Source organism: Geotrypetes seraphini, chromosome 6 (assembly GCF_902459505.1).
Source record: "Geotrypetes seraphini chromosome 6, aGeoSer1.1, whole genome shotgun sequence".
Taxonomy (NCBI): Eukaryota; Metazoa; Chordata; class Amphibia; order Gymnophiona; family Dermophiidae; genus Geotrypetes; species Geotrypetes seraphini.
Genome location: NC_047089.1, coordinates 219,656,956 through 219,674,738, shown reverse-complemented (window position 1 = coordinate 219,674,738; position 17,783 = coordinate 219,656,956). Strand labels below are relative to the sequence as shown.

General features: G+C 42.9%; 1 protein-coding gene across 3 annotated transcripts in view; it reads left to right on the top strand.

The window, feature by feature from the left end:
* HR (HR lysine demethylase and nuclear receptor corepressor) overlaps positions 1-17,783 on the top strand; it is a 129,524-nt gene that overhangs the window by 96,278 nt on the left and 15,463 nt on the right. For all 3 annotated transcript variants that reach the window (XM_033949604.1, XM_033949603.1, XM_033949602.1), the window contains exons 12-14: positions 592-757; positions 909-984; positions 14,764-14,894. In XM_033949604.1, coding sequence (XP_033805495.1) covers positions 592-757; positions 909-984; positions 14,764-14,894 — 373 coding nt within the window. The remainder of the gene's footprint in view (positions 1-591; positions 758-908; positions 985-14,763; positions 14,895-17,783) is intronic.

Below are 17,783 nucleotides of genomic sequence, written 5' to 3'. Positions count from 1 at the left end.
CAGCTTCTCCTTTGTGACAATGCTAGGTACAACAGCCCCTTTTCCTCTGGAGTGGAGGCACGACCTTTGCAGTCTCCTGTCTCCTAGGCTATCAAAGTTTTTCCATTGCAGTCTCCTCTCTCTCTCAGGATGAGGGGGATCTACCCTTGCAGCCCTCTCTTTTCCAGGACTGAAGGGGGGAGGGTGTTACCCTTCCAATCCTCTTTCTCCCAGACTGGAAGGCATTAATACTCACTCCCAGCTGGGAGGGGGGCATTATACCCCTGAAGTCTCATCTCTGCTATGTGGGGGAAATACTAGTCCAGTGGCTCCTCTCATCTGGGCTGAGGTAGAGAGTGCTTTGAATGGTGCCAGCCTCAGGCTAGGTATTAAGGTTATATACAGACCTATATGATTTTAGTGCTGGACTTGAGGTCTAGCTATGTGCCACCCCCAAAAGTCAATCAGACTGACAGCAGAGAGGCAGAAGAGTGTGGGTATGTATGCATGTGTCTGTGAGAGAGAGAGAGAAAGTCAGAGACAGAATCTGACAGTCAGAGGCTATGAGTGAAAGTAAGCTGCTTATTCACCCCGAGTGCTCTTTCTCTTCAGCCTGTTCTGGTATCAGGTTTGGAGCGAACGATGAAGCGGAGTCTGTGGGGGCCAGAGTCATTAAGTCGAGAATTTGGAGAACAGGAGGCACTGATTCTTAGTAACTACTGCACCTCAACCAAGATCAACAGCAAGGAGTTCTGGGACAGATTCACTGGCCGCTCAGGTAAGATTTTCAGAACTCGGGATTTCAGTTGCAGCCTGGGGTGGAGGACAGAAGGGGCACCAGTGCCACTCACAGAAAAATACCAAAAACCTAGGGTGAGAGGGAAGACATGCAGGAATATCAGTCTGATTCTTGTCCCCTTTTTCCTTAGATGCTGTAGATGTGGAGAATTGTCAGAGGAACCATCTCACTTGGGAATACATCCTTGGGGACCAGAAGTCCAGCTGGTGAGTGTCTGGCAAGAGGAGGGACAGACTGGCAGAATAGGAGTGACAAACATGTCCTGCCTGGCTCAGGAGAATCCTAAGATTGCATGCGCCTGTATATGTCAGTGCTTCAGCAGTCTTCATTATAAGCAAGGTTAAGAACACACCAGAGCACATTTAATTTCATAGTCAGTGTGGTCCCACGAGAGAGCTCTGGAGGATTTTTCAAAGACACAGAACACTGTACACCTAAGAGATGTGGGGTTGAGAGATGATTGTTGCACACATTTGAGATTTGGAGGTGATAAGTGGCAAATAACGGGGTTGAGATGATGGTTACAGGTGTGGGGTTGGGGAGGTGATGGTTGCTGAGCTGTGGTGTTGGGTTGGTGATGCTTTCAGAGACGTGGGGTTGGTCTGGAAATGGTTGCAAAGATGTGGGGTGGTAAAGATTGCCAAACTGTGGGATTGGGGAGTGATGGTTGCTGAGCTGTGGAGTTGGGTTGTTTGTCCACTGGTCTTTTTGTCGTTGAATTGGAAATTGTTTTATTGTCCTTTCTATTTTTAATAATACTTTGTAAAACCGCTTTGACAATTGATAAGGCGGTATATCAAATTTTTAATAAACCTGAAACCTGAGGTGATATTTTCAGAGATATGGCATTGAGGTGGTGATATTTTCAGGGTCAGGGTGGTGATATTTTCAGAGCTATGCTGTTGAGGTGGCAATGACTGCCAAGCTACAGAGTTAGGATGGTGATTATTGCAGTTAGTACATTTCATCTCAGATTTAGAGACTGCCTTTTAGAAAAATGATTCAAAGTGGTTTAAAGTGAATAGCAAAACAGGATTATTTTATAAGCAAGTTCTTTGTGTGTAGCACAGATTTTCACACTCTTGAGAAAGTCTTATACATAGGGTTACCATATGGCTCCAGAAAAAGGAGGATGGATTGAAACATCTGGGGTTTACTTACATTGAAAGCAATGGAAGTATTTATTCAATTTTCTATACTGTTCTCCCAGGGGAGCTCAGAACAGTTTACATGAATTTATTCAGGTATTCAAGCAGTTTTCCCTGTCTGTCCTGGAGGGCTCACAATCTGTTCAATATACCTGGGGCAATGGGGGGGGGATTAAGTGACTTGCCCAGGGTCCCAAGAGCAGCATGGGTTTGAACCCACAACCCAGGGTGCTAAGGCTATGACTTTAACCACTGCGCCACACTCTCTCCTCAAGTAAGGAGGAGAGATTGAGATATCTGGGGTTTACTTCCATTAAAAGCCTCATTCCATCCTCCTTTTTATGGAGCCATCTGGTAACCTTACTTATACAACTGCCTGGGATATACACACATATGTAGGTCCACAGAAATCAGGATGCACACTTTTATGCGATACACATATAGGATGAGAATGGATGGAGTTGTCACAGGATCAGCATGTATGCACATATGCTAACATTCTTACCAGAATTGTATAAAATTACATCTGATGATGTAATTTTATACAATCATAGGAGCACATATGTTGCCTTTATAAAACAGGTCCAACATATGTCCTATGTGCCTTCCCAGCCAGGGGACCCTGTTACAAATGTACCCCCCTTCCCAATCAGCAAATATATCCTTACCTCCACCCTCAGTTCTCACTAGCAGAGCAAAGCAGAGTTACATTGCATGATTTCAACATACAAATACAATAGAAAATACAATACAATGCAATACAAATACAATAGCAATACAAAATCAGAGGAACAGACTGAAAATCCATCCTTTTGATTAAAACCTCAAAGACTGAATGACTAAAATCCAAAAGTACTTAGCTTTTCTCAGAAACTCCTGGTTGCCCCAGAGTACCCTGGCAGTGTGCCTGGCCCAAGTATGCTGCCAGCATACTTGGAACCGCCCTCCTGCATTGCGAGGGCCTTTTGGCATGGTATGCAGTAAAGCTTTAACACGCCTGCTCCCACAATACATTAAAGCCAGCTAAAACCCAAGGTAAATAAGGGAGCATAACATGCAAATAAGGCTTTAGTATTTGCATATTAAACAGCTTAGTATTGAGAAGCGGGAGTTGGGGGTGGTCATGGATGCCGAGATGTGAAGTTGGTAGCCAGTGGCACAGTCTGGCCATGTTTCTTTGCCATTGGAGGATGTTCTGTAATACTGGGTACATGGGGCAAAGAGGGGCATTTATCCCTCTCCTCAGATTTTGTAGCTACTCAGTGTTGCGTTTCTTATGCTATTCCTCTCCACTCAAACATTTGGTTGAATAATGCACAAACTTCCCCCCCCCCCAACGTCAATTCTGACGTTGGAGAGGAAGTTCTGGGCCATCCAGTCAGCCAGCCAGAATTGACGTCGGTGGGGGGGAAGGCTTGTGCAGTTGTTGAACGAAGATGATCTGTTAGTGTGGGGGTGGCTTGGAGAAATAGGCGGCGGTGGCCCGTTTTTAACTTGCCTGTCCCGCTCCTTCTGAAAACAGGACATTTCAGCATCCCGAAGCTGTGTGTGGGGACAACAGGACAGGTGAGCTAAAAATGCGACGGTCCCGTTCAAAATGGGACGTATAGTCACATTAATCATAACCCTCCTTTGCCATCTCTTCTTCAAACTGAAGAGCCTTAACAACTGAAGCCTTTCTTTATATGAGAGGAGTTTCATTCCCTTAATCATTCTGGTTGCCCTTCTTTGAACCTTTTCTAATTCCACTATATCTTTTTTCAGATACAGCGATCAGAGACAATACAGAGCAGAAGCTAAGGCTGGCTCAACTATTAGGCAAATTGTCAGTTGCCTAAGGCAGCAGTTGCAGACAAAGCAAAAGCAATACGTTTTGGCAGCCACACAAAAACCCAAAGAAACATCAGCAAGTTCATTTAGCTGTAGAAAGAAAGGACAATTTTCATACTGTCCATCTACCCTTGTAAAAGGCTTTTGAAAATTGCCCTTATTGTTGATATATTTACAAAAAAAAGTTTCATAGGACTGTTTATGGAAGGATGGTGTTGGGCTTTCATGATTACTAAGTTTAATTATCAAAATCTTGGAGGGGATGCAAAGGCAAGAAGAGGGTAATATAATTATTAGACCTATTATTAAAGATAAAAAAGAATCTTTCTCCTTACCCTCAAACTATAGACCAATAGCGTCCATCCCCTTCTTTATTAAAATCATGGAGGGATGGAAGGGTTGGTGCAAATTCAATTAACAAAATATTTGGAATCTCATTCTTTATTGCATGATTCACAATCAGGTTTAGATCTCACTATAGTACTGAGACGGTATTAGCTTCACTATTGGACCATCTGAACAGTCTTCTGAGTAAGGGTAGTAATGCGTTGGTGCTTCAGTTTGACTTGAATAGCACTTTCGATCTAGTAGACTACGGTATAGTGCTCAAGTTTTTGGATTCTTTAGGAATCCAAGGTAAAGTACTCTCATGGTTTAAAAGGATTCATAGAATCAAGACTCTATCAGGTTAAATTCAAGGATGCACTTTCAGTAATTCGGAAGAATCCGTATGGAATCCCACAGGGCTCCCCACTTTCTCCTACACTTTTTGTAATGTGTATCTTCTTTTGTTGGGTCATTGAGTAAATTGGGTTTGAGGTTGTTCAGCTATGCTGACGATATTACAATTGTTATCCCATGTTGTAATACATTATCGAGCAGTACTCAATTTATTGAGTCTGTGCTAAATACGATGGAATCCTGGATGCTAGAATTCAAGCTAAATCAGGAAAAAACTAAATTCTTTTTTGTGTCTTCACAAAAGATTACCCTTGAACCAACAATTAAAATCAATTCAACATCATTTACAATAAGCCCCACAATCAAAATTTTGGGAGTTGTTTTTGATCAGTGTTTAACTATGAAAAATCAGATAGATGCAGTAGTTCAGAAGAGTTATTATACCTTATGGAAACTCCGTACCATCAGATCCTACTTTGACGCTACCACCTTTACACTCTTACCCCCTGTTTACGAAGCCTTACTAGCAGCTGCCGCACGGCAATGGCCCCCGAAGCCCTTTAAATCTCTAGGTTTCGGGGCCGTTACCACAGTGCAGCCACTAGCACGGCTTCGTAAAGCAGGCCCTTAGTTCAGACATTACTTTTGAGTATTTTAGATTACTGTAATATTGTATATTTGATAAGTGCTAAGAAAAATTTGGCTAGACTGACCTTGGTTCAAAATACAACTGTAAGAAGAATTTATGGCCTGAAGAAGTACGATCATGTAACTCCTTATTATCGTGAGTTGCATTGGCTCCCAGTGGAGGCCCGGGTGATTTTCAAGTTGGGATGTTTATATTATAAAGTTGCTTTTGGTATTGCCCCATCATATCTTGTTGATAGATTTGTTATCGTGACACATGAGAGGAGTAGAAAATATCATGCCTTATTTATGTTTCCTTCAGCAAAGGGCTGTAAAAGTAAGAAACATCATGGGCATTGTCTTTCCTATCAAGCTGATTTCCGTCCATTACTGATTAGATCTATATCTTATAAACATTACAGAAAACTTTTGAAAACTGTTTTCTCCAAATTTTTGGCTAGCTAAATTTCTGTGCATCACATTATCTCTGTATTTTCCCTTAGCATAATCTTTTGTTAACCGCATTGAACTAAAGGTTATGCGGTCTAGAAATTTTCTATTATGTTATGTTATTATGCTAATTAAGAAGGGGGGTACAAGCCTGAAGGTTCACCTAGGATACCTAATCAACCACAACATCATAGCATTTACAACATAACAATTGGAAAAAAGTTAAAATAAAGACATACAGTTGAATATGAAATATCAATTACCAAAAAACCAGGAAAACAGACAAGTTTTGAATTGTTTCCTAAAATATAAGTAGGCAATGGAATTCGATATCAATAGCTTAAAATCCTTATCCCATGTAGCTGCTTGATAAGAAAGAAGGCACTGATGGTACTTTTTAAATTAACAGAAAAATGAAAAAAGCATGAGAGTTACGAAAGTGCATTAAATTTGCAACAAGAAATGAGTCATCGGATAATACGGCACCTGACCGGTCAAAACTTTGTAACAAACACATCCTAACATGCCAACAAATGCAACTCCCGATAGATGTTTTCAAGTTTCAAGTTTATCATGTCTTGATATACCGCTTTACATACCAAAGCGGTTCATATCTTTACAGTGTTAAAAATTTATTAAAAATCGGGGGGATGGACAGACAAACTAATAGCAACTATTAAGACAAAACAATGAAGCAAAGTGAAAGAGGGTAGGGATACAATATTAAAAATAAAAGGAGAAGGTACAGGAGAGAACATCAGGGAAGTTGGGTTGTCTGAAACTAGCCTCTTCGCTTTTTTTATTTTTTTTTTTTTAATCAATCATAAATCTCATAAGCGTCTTTGAAGAGAAAAGTTTTAAGATTGGATTTAAAATTATTTAAACTAGTTTCTTGCCGTAGGGTTAGGGGAAGGGCATTCCATAATTTTGGCGCAACTACCGAGTAAATGGTTTTTCTTGTATCGTAGAATAGCTGTTAGATTGAGGGGATAGTCAAAAGATGTTGCTGAGACCTTGTATCAGCTCTGGCACAACCAGTGGTGTAGTAAAGGATAGGAGGCGCCCAGAACGCTGACGCCTCCCCCCGTGCACCCCTCCCCGTGCCCTTGCTCCTTCTCGCCCCCCCCCCACTCCACACTCACGCTCTCCCAGCGTGAGTGGCTTCTGCAGCATATTCCTCACACCAGCGTTGGATTTCCCTCTGATGTCACTTCTTGGCCCCGTGACCCAGAAGTGATTCAGAGGGGAACCAGGCTGGCACGAGCAACAGGAAGAATTTGCTTGTGCTCGTGCTAGCGAAGATCTACAGAGGTGCGAAGTAGGGATTGCGTGAATGGGGTGTGGTGTGGCGGGACGAAGAGGTGCCAGTGCCCTGGTCGGTCCCCCCTCCCCCCTTACTACGCTACTAGGCACAACAAGAACCCAGAAATTGTCTGTATTACCTCTCTTCTGTATCTCATAATTCTTCCCTTTTACCACTTTGGGGTAAATAATTCGAATGGAGCATCTAGATGCCAAATTTCCACATGTTTTATACCTATCAGTTTGAGCTATAATCAAAGCAAAGAACAGCAGTGATTTTGCTCTAATTACTGCGTGATTGCTTCCTCGGAGGTAAATGATAAGTACTAAGCTGGGCATGTCATTTTCCAAACTGCTCCCTGCAATTCCCTGCTCTCTTCCAGTCTGCGGGCGTGACTTCACTCTTTAGGTTGAAATAATGGACTTTGAACACACATGCATTTTTATCCACAGAGAACGTGGGACATTTTCAAGCCCTGCTTTCCATTATAAAATGGAGGGGGGTTTTTTCCTAGGTGGAGGAGTAGCTTAAAAGAAAACCAAAAACTGTGGATACAGATGTTCTGGAGATAATTTATTAAACACTGACATATAAAACCATGAAATTCAATTTAAAAAGTACAATGCTAAAAAAATATGGTGATAAAATTCCACCCAGACCCTACACGGTCCGTGTTTCGGTGAACACACCTTCCTCAGGGGTCCAATGCTTTGCAAACTCACATATAAAGAATTGGACTGAAAACAGTCTATTGTCTTTAAACGTGTGAGCAAAGAACACTGCAGACAAGCTGAAGTAGCAGGAATGGGGCAGGGACAAGAAAAGAACATAAGAATTGCCGCCGCTGGGTCAGACCAGTGGCCCATCGTGCCCAGAGTCGGCTCACGCAGTGGCCCTTAGGTCAAAGACCAGTGCCCTAACTGAGACTAACCTTACCCGAGTACGTTCCGGTTCAGCAGGAACTTGTCTAACTTTGTCTTGAATCCCTGGAGGGTGTTTTCCCCTATAACAGCCTCCGGAAGAGTGTTCCAGTTTTCTACCACTCTCTGGGTGAAGAAGAACTTCCTTACGTTTTTATGGAATCTATCCCCTTTTAACTTTAGAGAGTTCCCTCTCGTTCTATCTGCCTTGGAGAGGGTGAACAACCTGTCTTTATCTACTAAGTCTATTCCCTTCATTATCTTGAATGTTTCGATCATGTCCCCTCCCAGTCTCCTCTTTTCAAGGGAGAAGAGACCCAGTTTCTCTAATCTCTCACTGTACGGCAACTCCTTCAGCCCCTTAACCATTTTGGTCGCTCTTCTCTGGACCCTTTCGAGTAGTACCGTGTCCTTCTTCATGTATGGCGATTAGTGCTGGAAGCAGTATTCCAGGTGAGGGCGCACCGTGGCCCAGTACAGCGGCCTGATAACCTTCTCTGATCTGTTCGTGATCCCCTTCTTAATCATTCCTAGCATTCTGTTCGCCCTTTTCGCCGCCACCGCACGTTGTGCGGACAGCTTCATTGACTTGTTGATCAGTACTCCCAAGTCTCTTTCCTGGGGGATCTCTCCAAGTACTGCACCGGACATCCAGTATTCGTGTATAAGATTTTTGTTACCGACATACATCACCTTACACTTATCCACATTAAACCTCATTTGCCATGTCGCGGCCCATTTCTCGAGCGTGTTTATGTCACGTTACAGGTCTTCGCAAATCTCCTGCATCTTCACTACTCTGAATAACTTTGTATCGTCTGCTAATTTAATTACCTCACTCATCGTATCAATTTTCAGGTCGTTTATAATATGTTGAAGAGCACGGGTCCAAGCACCGAACCCTGCAGCACTCCACTCGTGTCGCTTTTCCAGTCCAAGTATTGTCCATTTACCCCCACTCTCTATTTCCTATCCACCAGCCAGTTTTTAATCCACGTGAATACTTCACCCTCCTTGGCTCGCAATTTTTCAAAGTAGTCGTTCATGCGGAACTTTGTCGAATGCCTTCTGAAAATCCAGATATACAATGTCGACCGGGTCACCCTTGTCTATCTGCCTGTTTACTCCTCAAAGAAGTGCAGCAAGTTTGTCATGCAAGATCTTCCTTTGCTGAAGCCGTGCTAACTGGTCCTCATCAGATCATGTCCGTCAAGGTGATCAATGATGCGGTCCTTTATCAGCGCCTATACCATTTTTCCCGGTACAGAGGTCATACTCATCGGTCTGTAGTTTCCCGGATCTCCCTTTGAACCTTTCTTGAAGATCGGCATAACATTCGCCACTTTCCAGTCTTCCAGAATCCTTCCCGATTTGATCGACAGATTGGCTATTAGTTCCATCTCCGCTAAGGTGGTCCATCCTTCCTGAATAACTTGCTCTTCCCCCAGAACGTCGTCCAGTTGCACACGAAGTGGAATCCTTCTTCCTCACACGGGGATGGGAAAATGAGTCCCCGTGGGGAAAAATTTGTCCCCATGTCATTTTCTAACACAGATTCTAATAAATAAAAAAGACCAGACAAATGTCAGATTGGGTTACTCCCTAAGCGCCAAACCACGGACCACATCTTTACCTTAAAAGACACTGATTAACTTTCTTGGGGAGGGAGAGGATGTTAACATGCTTTATTGACTTTAAAAACATTTGACTCTACCTGGCATGCTGGACTCAATCCCAAACTACTGCAAACAGGAATTGGGGGTAGGCTATGATTTAATTAACTCCTATTCATCATCAGCTGTAAAGTAAAGATAAACAGCCAGAAGGCAAGGAGGAATGAGAGGATGACGCAACCCAACATCCAGCTGCTTTCACACCTGCATGGCTGGAGAAATGCTCAGCCTCAGTACTGAAGCCTCAGTGATTAGAGATGCTGCCTCAGCACCCTGAGGTTGTGGGTTTGATTTGTGCTGTTCCTTGTGACCCTGGGCAAGTTACTTAACCCTTCACTGCCGCAGGTACCATAGTTAAATTGTGAGCTTGCTGGAACAGATAGGGGAAATACTTACAGTGCTAACAGGAAAAATTGTACTTCTTCAAGATAGGGTGGTTTGAGTTATCAATTGCCAATGAACAGCTCAGAGAACAAATGCCTGCTGTATGTGGATGAACTGCTCATTATCCCCTATCCTGTAAGGTTTGCAAGAAAACCCCTGAACCTGACAGAGATCCATTGCGAATTATGGTCTCTGCAAGTGACTCTAAAAAAGACAAAAAAGTCATAATTTGCCACAGCCTCCACCACCCAAATTCAACAGGTGTGTAAATAACCAAGATACAGAGCACACTCTAAACCAGGATCCTCGAATCCAGTCCTTGAGGTCCACAACCTAGGCTGGTTTTCCAGATTTCCACAAAGAATATGTAAGAGATCTATTCGCATCTACTGCTTCCATTGCATGCAAATAGATATCATACGTACATATTTATTGTGGAAAGCCTGAAAACCCGGCTGGAATGTGAAACTTGAGGACTGCATTTGAAGACCCCCCTACCCTAGACTCTGCATATTTTGACCTGTCTCAAGCAGGGCAATTTTATAACGGGGGGGGGTGCAGTTACATTTGTCCTGTGCACATAAGTGATGCCTTAATTGGCATTTCTGCGTGCAAGTGCGCTATTTTATAAAGAAGCACATACATGCTATAGAGCAGGGCTGCCCAAGTCCAGTCCTCGAGATCTACTGGCAGGCCAGGTTTTCAGGATATCCACAATGAATATGCATGAGAGAGATTTGCATACCAAGAAGGCAGTGCAGGCAAATCTTTCTCATGCATATTCATTGTGGACCAGCAGCGGTCAGCAGAATGCTCACTTCTGAAGTCTGAATACTTACCCCCTTCTTAGTCAGTTTAAATTCTCCAATAAAACTACTAACTATTAAAAAGTATTGGTCAGCCATTTGTCCTATGTAAGGGTGACGTCTTGGATCTACCATTACCCTCAAACTAGATAGAATGGGACTGAACCCAGATAGGATTCTGCACCTTCAGTTCTGCAAACAAACATTCCAGAATCCATCAATGGATTCAGTGTAGAACTAGGCCATTTCCTCTTACCTACACATCATACAAGAAAGTACAATAAAATTCTGTTGTAACCTCAATAACAACGACACAAACACCTTCACTGTCAGGCACAAAACCCTGAAAAAAATCACTGTACTTCTATAGCAAATCCACCATTCTAAAAAAAAAAAAACAGTCCTTGTTCCCAGGAATCAAACGAGAAAATCCCTATGTATGAAAAACCAGTGCTGCAAGTATTTCACTAGGCCCTGGAACACCAATACTGTATATCTGTTTAAGAGGAGAAGTTATCAGTGTGGGCTACCATTAAGATGGGATATCTTACCATAATTCATGCTATTTTAGCATAGGATCCCTTGTGGTAAAATAATCCATCTTAATAGTAGCCCATGTTGATAACTTTCCCCCTAAGTAGGACTATATCGTGAGCTTTGTATTCCAAGTGGTATCAAATTGCAATCAACTACTATGTGCACCTTTAGAGTGGTTATCAGACATCTGGATTTCTCAGATACTCAGAACTCCTTTTGTGGACATGTCCAGGGATCCTGACGGCTTTTCAAAACCTGGCACTTTGTCCGGGTTTTGAAAAGTTTCTATCAAACTGCCATCAGGCAGGAGGGTATCTGCACGAGAGCAAGCAGCAGGAGGTGGAGCTAGGGCAGGATTGGGGGCTGGACTGAGGCGAGACAAAGTGGGGTTGGGTGGGACTGGGTGGGCCTGAGGGCGAGTCTAGGGGTCCGGATTTTCCAAACGGAAAATCTAGTAACCCTAGATGGGACTGAAACTGTGGAACTCTGTAACCATTAATTGTGTGCCAATTTCAATCTTATGCCACATTTTAAAATAATTTGGTTTTTAGGTAATCATATTAGATAAACATCTTACTATGAAAACCCAGATAGATGCTGTTGTACATAAAAGTTATTTTACTTTATGGAGACTATGAACAATTAGACCCTATTTTGAATTTTCAGCCTTTAAATTATTGGTCCAGTCATTACTGTTGAGTCTCCTTGACTATTGCAATATTGCTTATTTATCAATTACTAAGAAGGAATTATTGAGATTATCATTGATACAGAACACAGCAGTTAGATTGATTTACGGATTGAAGAAATACGATCATGTTACGTTATTTTATTGCGAATTGCATTGGTTGCCTGTGGAAGCTCAGATATTGTTCAAGTTGGGCTGTTTTTGTTACAAGGTTTTATATGGTGCAGCCCCTACTTATCTGGCTAATAGTTTTTCCATAGCTACGCACAAATGCAGTAGAAAAACTCATGCTCTGTTCCATTTCCTTTCCGTAAAAGGTTGTAAAAGCAAGAAATTCCTAAATCACTCTTTAGCATCTCAGGCAGCTTCTCATGAAAAAGAATTTTGATTATTGTTGCTCACAGCTGTTTCTTACAGACATTTTAGAAAACAGCTAAAAACCTATCTTTTCTCCATATACCTGACTAGCGGACTCATTCAAATAAACGATTACGTTTAATGTTTATAATCTTTTGTAAACCGCATAGAACTTTTTGGTAACGCGATCTATAAGTATAATGTTATGTTATGTATGGGGATTTTTGTGTTTCATTTGTAGGAGTGGGTATTACATTGTGTTCTATATTTTTGCATTTTGTTACCTGCCTCGAACTTATTTGGCATGGCAAATTATTAAATTTAGTAAAGAAAAGCTATCCTTGCAGAGGCAATTTGTCCATGTAAGTTTAGAAACACATATTCAGAGGTCCTGCTTAAATGAAGAGCATAGCTGGACCTCTAGCATAAAGGTAAATGAATAAGTTATCTGCCTAATTTTATGCAGGTTCCATGCCCAATGAATACTGATCTGAACCCTGTGCAGTGGGATAGCTACAGAAGGGCCTGGGCCCACCCAAATTCTGGCATCTTTGTTATGGCTGGCAGGAAACCCCGAGACTCACCAAGTGGAAGAGGTCCTTTGGCAACCAAAACAAGTTATTATCCTACTTGCTGCAGCCAATGGCATTGTCCATGCATTGCTGCTGCACCGCCCTCCCCCAGTGCATGCTTAGTTTTCACACATGCATAAAAATTGAGCATGCACAGGAGGAGAGAGGACAGCTGCAGCAATGCATGGACAGTCCTGCCACCTGCAGTAAGTAGGAGAATAACCTGTTCTAGCCACCAAAGGACCTCTTCCACCTGGCAGGGCTTGGGGTTCCCCACCAGTTCAGGTATTTATGTATTGGGGTTGCTGGTGCAGGGGCAGGAACATGTTTGCACCCATTTTGGGCACCCCCCCCCCCAAAATACCATGTCTAGCTATGCCTCTGGCCTGGGGGAAACAAGAGAAACAACAGCTGAGCAGCAAAATCTACTACCAAACCAGAAACATAAAGCCCAGAACCCAGGATTTGTCCTATTACATCTCTAGTCTTTGAAAGGTTTTGATAAATCGAGTCCTTAATCTACTAATTTGTCGACACACAAGTACAAGCTGTTTCAACATTTCAAGAAATTTTCTTGTCTTGATAGAAACACAGGAGCAGAGAGAGTCTAAGAGAGGAAAAGAGAAAGAGTGAATGAGCAAGCGAGAGAACATTTTTCAGGGTTTGGCATGGTTTTTCATGTTCTGGGCTTGCACAATACATTAGCAATTGCCAGTTTTCTTTGGATTTGTTTACAGAAAAACATGCAGATTCCTGTAACTGCTCAGAATGCTTAATTAGAAAAACAGAGCATTTTGGGCACTGGAGGATTACCTCTGTCCTTTCCATTCCTGGGTTTGAAGTACTAGAACCTGGGACAGTTGTTTAGGCCATGAATTAAACCTAGTTGAGGTAGCAAGCCATTAGTGAAGGATCATTTAAGGACCAAAGCTATCATCTCCATTCAAAGACCACCACAATCCATCTCATAAGAATAGCCTTACTGGGTCAGACCAATGGTCCATCAAGCCCAGTAGCCCGATCTCACGGTGGCCAATCCAGGTCACTAGTACCTGGCCAAAACCCAAAGAGTAGCAACATTCCATTATCTCAGAGTAAGCAAGATTCTGGAACCCCAAATAGTAGCAACATTCCGTGCAGAATCCCCAAAGAGTAGCAAGGTTCTAGAATCCCTAAGAGTAGCAACATTCCATGCTACCAATCCAGGGCAAGCAGTGGTTTCCCCCATGTCAGGCAAGGGGCTGGAGTGGTGCATGAAGACCCATCATCTTCATTCTGAGAATGACTGACCAGCTTGAAGAGTGAAAGACTGGACTGGTGCATGAAGAGCTCATGAACAGATGTAGTGTCCTGCTTACTTTGGGAAGCAAAGGGTATGAAAGCCATATTGGCAGTAGGTTGAGGGGGATCATTCAATATTAACACAAAGGGAGATGTTGCTCCCCCACCACCACTTTAATTCAGAGACCAACCTGACCATAACTACTCATAGATTGAGGGGTTAAGGGCTGGAGTGATGCAGAAAAGGACTATCATCTCCATTCAGAGATCAGGCAGAGTGTGATCAGCTTGAGGGGTGAGGGATAGGAGTGATGCACATTCTGTTTGCTTAATTTAATGCAGACAAACATTTGGAAAGATCTCAGCCCTGTCTGCCTCCTCTGGTTGTTTGCTTGGATTTCCTTTACAGCTTAGCCATGGGATGTTCTTTTGTTCTTCCTGTCTACTGTTAATGCCAGACCAATGCTCCAGCATGCCCCTCCTATCAGAAGGCTGGGAGACAGGCCTCCACTCTCTCCTCTTGTGTTTGGAAGAGAAACGACAAACAGTTGCCAAGGGGAGTGTCTCACTCTTGTCTGACTGCAGATATAGAGCTTTTAATTAATTTTCTATTTCTGGCTCAGCTCAGGAGGCCAGTCTCCTCTCTCTGCAAACCTCAATGACAGAGCAGAAGAGGTTGAAAGTGTTCTGCCTACCTGCGGTAACGCTGCACCTTCCTGTCTCCCCAGGACTGAGAATCTGACCTCCAGTCTGCCACTCCCAGAATACTGCAGGAAAGATGGCATGCTGAATCTAGCCTCTTATCTCCCTGCTGAAGAGTGCAGGTTATGGCTGGGGCCTCGAATCTGTGCTGCCTATGGTGAGTCTAGTGTTGTTCCTGTTCAGGTAATGTCTTAGTTGCAAGAGACCGAGTGTCTTGGAGCCTCTAGGACAGGGGTCTGCGTCCTTTCCAAAAAGAAAAGCCACTTTAGGTGCTTTTTGTTTGTCAAAAAATATTTTGAGTCACAATCATGTCATATTCAGTACACGCGTGTAAATCTCTACTACCCCAGCTCTCAGCAGTAGGGATACCAGAAGTCCGGATTTACTCAGACATGTCTGAGTTTTGAAAAGCTTCCACCTCGGGACTGCATCGGGAGGGCATCTGCGCAAGCGTGGATGCAACGCGGTGATGTAATGCACATGCATACTATGTCATTGGTTCATAGACAAAAGTGTGCGACGACAAAGGTGCGCCGACAACCCAGCACAGACAACTGAGCGTAAGGTGGAAGCGCGCCGAAAAAAAACAGTATTTTAAGGGGCTCCGACGGGGGGTGTTGGTGGGGAACCCCCCCCCCACTTTACTTAACAGAGATTGCGCTGGTGTTGTGTGGGGTTTGGGAGGTTGTAACCCCCCTCATTTACTGGAAACTTAACATTTTCCCTCTTTTTTAGGAAAAAAGTGAAGTTTTCAGTATAATGTGGGGGGTTACAACCCCCCAAACCCTCCACAATGCCGGCGCGATCTCTGTTAAGTAAAGTGGGGGGGTTCCCCACCAACATCCCTCATCGGAGCCCCTTAAAATACTGTTTTTCTTCGGCGCGCTTCTGCCTTGCGCTCAGTTGTCTGCGCTGGGTTGTCGGCGCGCCTTTGTCGGCGCGCGCTTTTGACCTGTCACTGATGTCATTGCATTTCATTTGCAGATGCCCTCCTGACACAATTCCGAAGATGAGAACAGGTTGAGGGGAGCGGGGCTGGGGCAGAACGAGGCACGACTTGGGCAAAATGGGGCGGGGCTAGGTGGGACTGGGTGGGTCTGGGGACAGGGCTATGGGTCCGGATTTTATGGGAGTAAAAGCTGGTAACCCTACTCGGGTATCAATATGTCTTTCTGCCTCACCCTTATCATGTCCAAACACAATTACTGAATTACGTTCAGGGATATTATTCGACAAACACCAGGTCAGAAAAAAGTCAAAATCCAAAAAACATAACTGACCATGTAATATAAACAAGCCTTTGAAGGATGATCCAGAAAAATTTTTCTAAAATTACTCAGAGATATGAAACTCTGAAGGGAAGGCTACAAGACCTCCCTTGGGTAAAGAGTTTACCTTCCAGTCGTCGTTATTCTATGAAAATATTTCTTGATCACAACTGGAAAGGCTGAAAGGTTCAACTATTTCAAAAGTTCAGAAAACCTGGTTTGTTCTTGTTGTTAATATCATGCAAACGTCACTGCATACTTGATGAAAAAGTCCACTTAGCTGTTAAACAGGAATGAGGGGGTCCCAACGTGGCCCCGTTTCGTTCCCTGCTTCAGGGGACCCGATGTAGGCTGGTTCAAATTGAATCCAAGTTAATACTAGTGCTGAAATAGCATAACTGCGTGACTCGCAAACAAACGCATCATAGCTGGGGAGTCAAAAGAGATAACTTTTTGCAATTCGGACCACCAGAATCGCAAGAAGTTATCTCTTTTGACTCCCCAGCTATGATGCGTTTGTTTGCGAGTCACGCAGTTATGCTATTTCAGCACTAGTATTAACTTGGATTCAATTTGAACCAGCCTACATCGGGTCCCCTGAAGCAGGGAACGAAACGGGGCCACGTTGGGACCCCCTCATTCCTGTTTAACAGCTAAGTGGACTTTTTCATCAAGTATGCAGTGACGTTTGCATGATATTAACAACAAGAACAAACCAGTTTTTTTGAACTTTTGAAATAGTTGAACCTTTCAGCCTTTCCAGTTGTGATCAAGAAATATTTTCATAGAATAACAATGACTGGAAGGTAAACTCTTTACCCAAGGGAGGTCTTGTAGCCTTCCCTTCAGAGTTTCATATCTCTGAGTAATTTTAGAAAAATTTTTCTGGATCACCCTTCCAAGGCTTGTTTATATTACTTGGTCAGTTATGTTTTTTGGATTCACCCTTATCATGTACAAGACTTTCATTATTATCATATATCCACTAAACAACAGGTCACTAGGTGAAAGGAGGAAAAGACATCAGAGATCCACGGGTCTATTTTGTGTCTAAATAGATCACTCACACAGACCGTACAAGGACCCTCAATCATGTCACAAAAACCTCCTCTTATAATGAATGCTTTTATTTTTAAATAATGCACCACCCAAAAAAAATAATAAGTTAAGTTTCCAAAATCTATTTAATCTTTGATATACTATTTATCAAAAGCATACCTAAACGGTTTACAATTATCAAAATATTGTTAAAATTTACCATGTTCACAAAACTTATTATAATATCATCAACACTTATCTATATATCTCCTTGAAAATCCATCCATTCTATCTGTCCACTCAGAATCTATCCAGTTCTTCTGTCTATCCATCCTTCATATTCTGTCCATTCTCACATCACTTTGTATCCATCTGCACAAAATTCCATGATGTTCTATCTGAAGAACGTTATCCTTTGTATTTTATCCATCCACATAACATACTTTCTTGTCACATTCTATCCATTTGCACAACACTCTCCACCCCCCACCCCCAGATGGCTAAGTCCTATTTGGCCGGCTATCCAATGATATTCAGTGAGAGATAGTCAGCTACTGAATATTGGGCTCGCTGTCCAGCCTGATGACTGGCTATGTCATGTGACACAGCCGGTCATCACAAATTTTCATCAACTGGCCGGCTAAGGCACAAAGCCAGACAGACCCGCTTAAAAGGCTGGTCTATCTTTGGCCACTAGCCTTAGCCAGCCAAGCTGATGAAAATCGGCTTAGCTGGTGGCT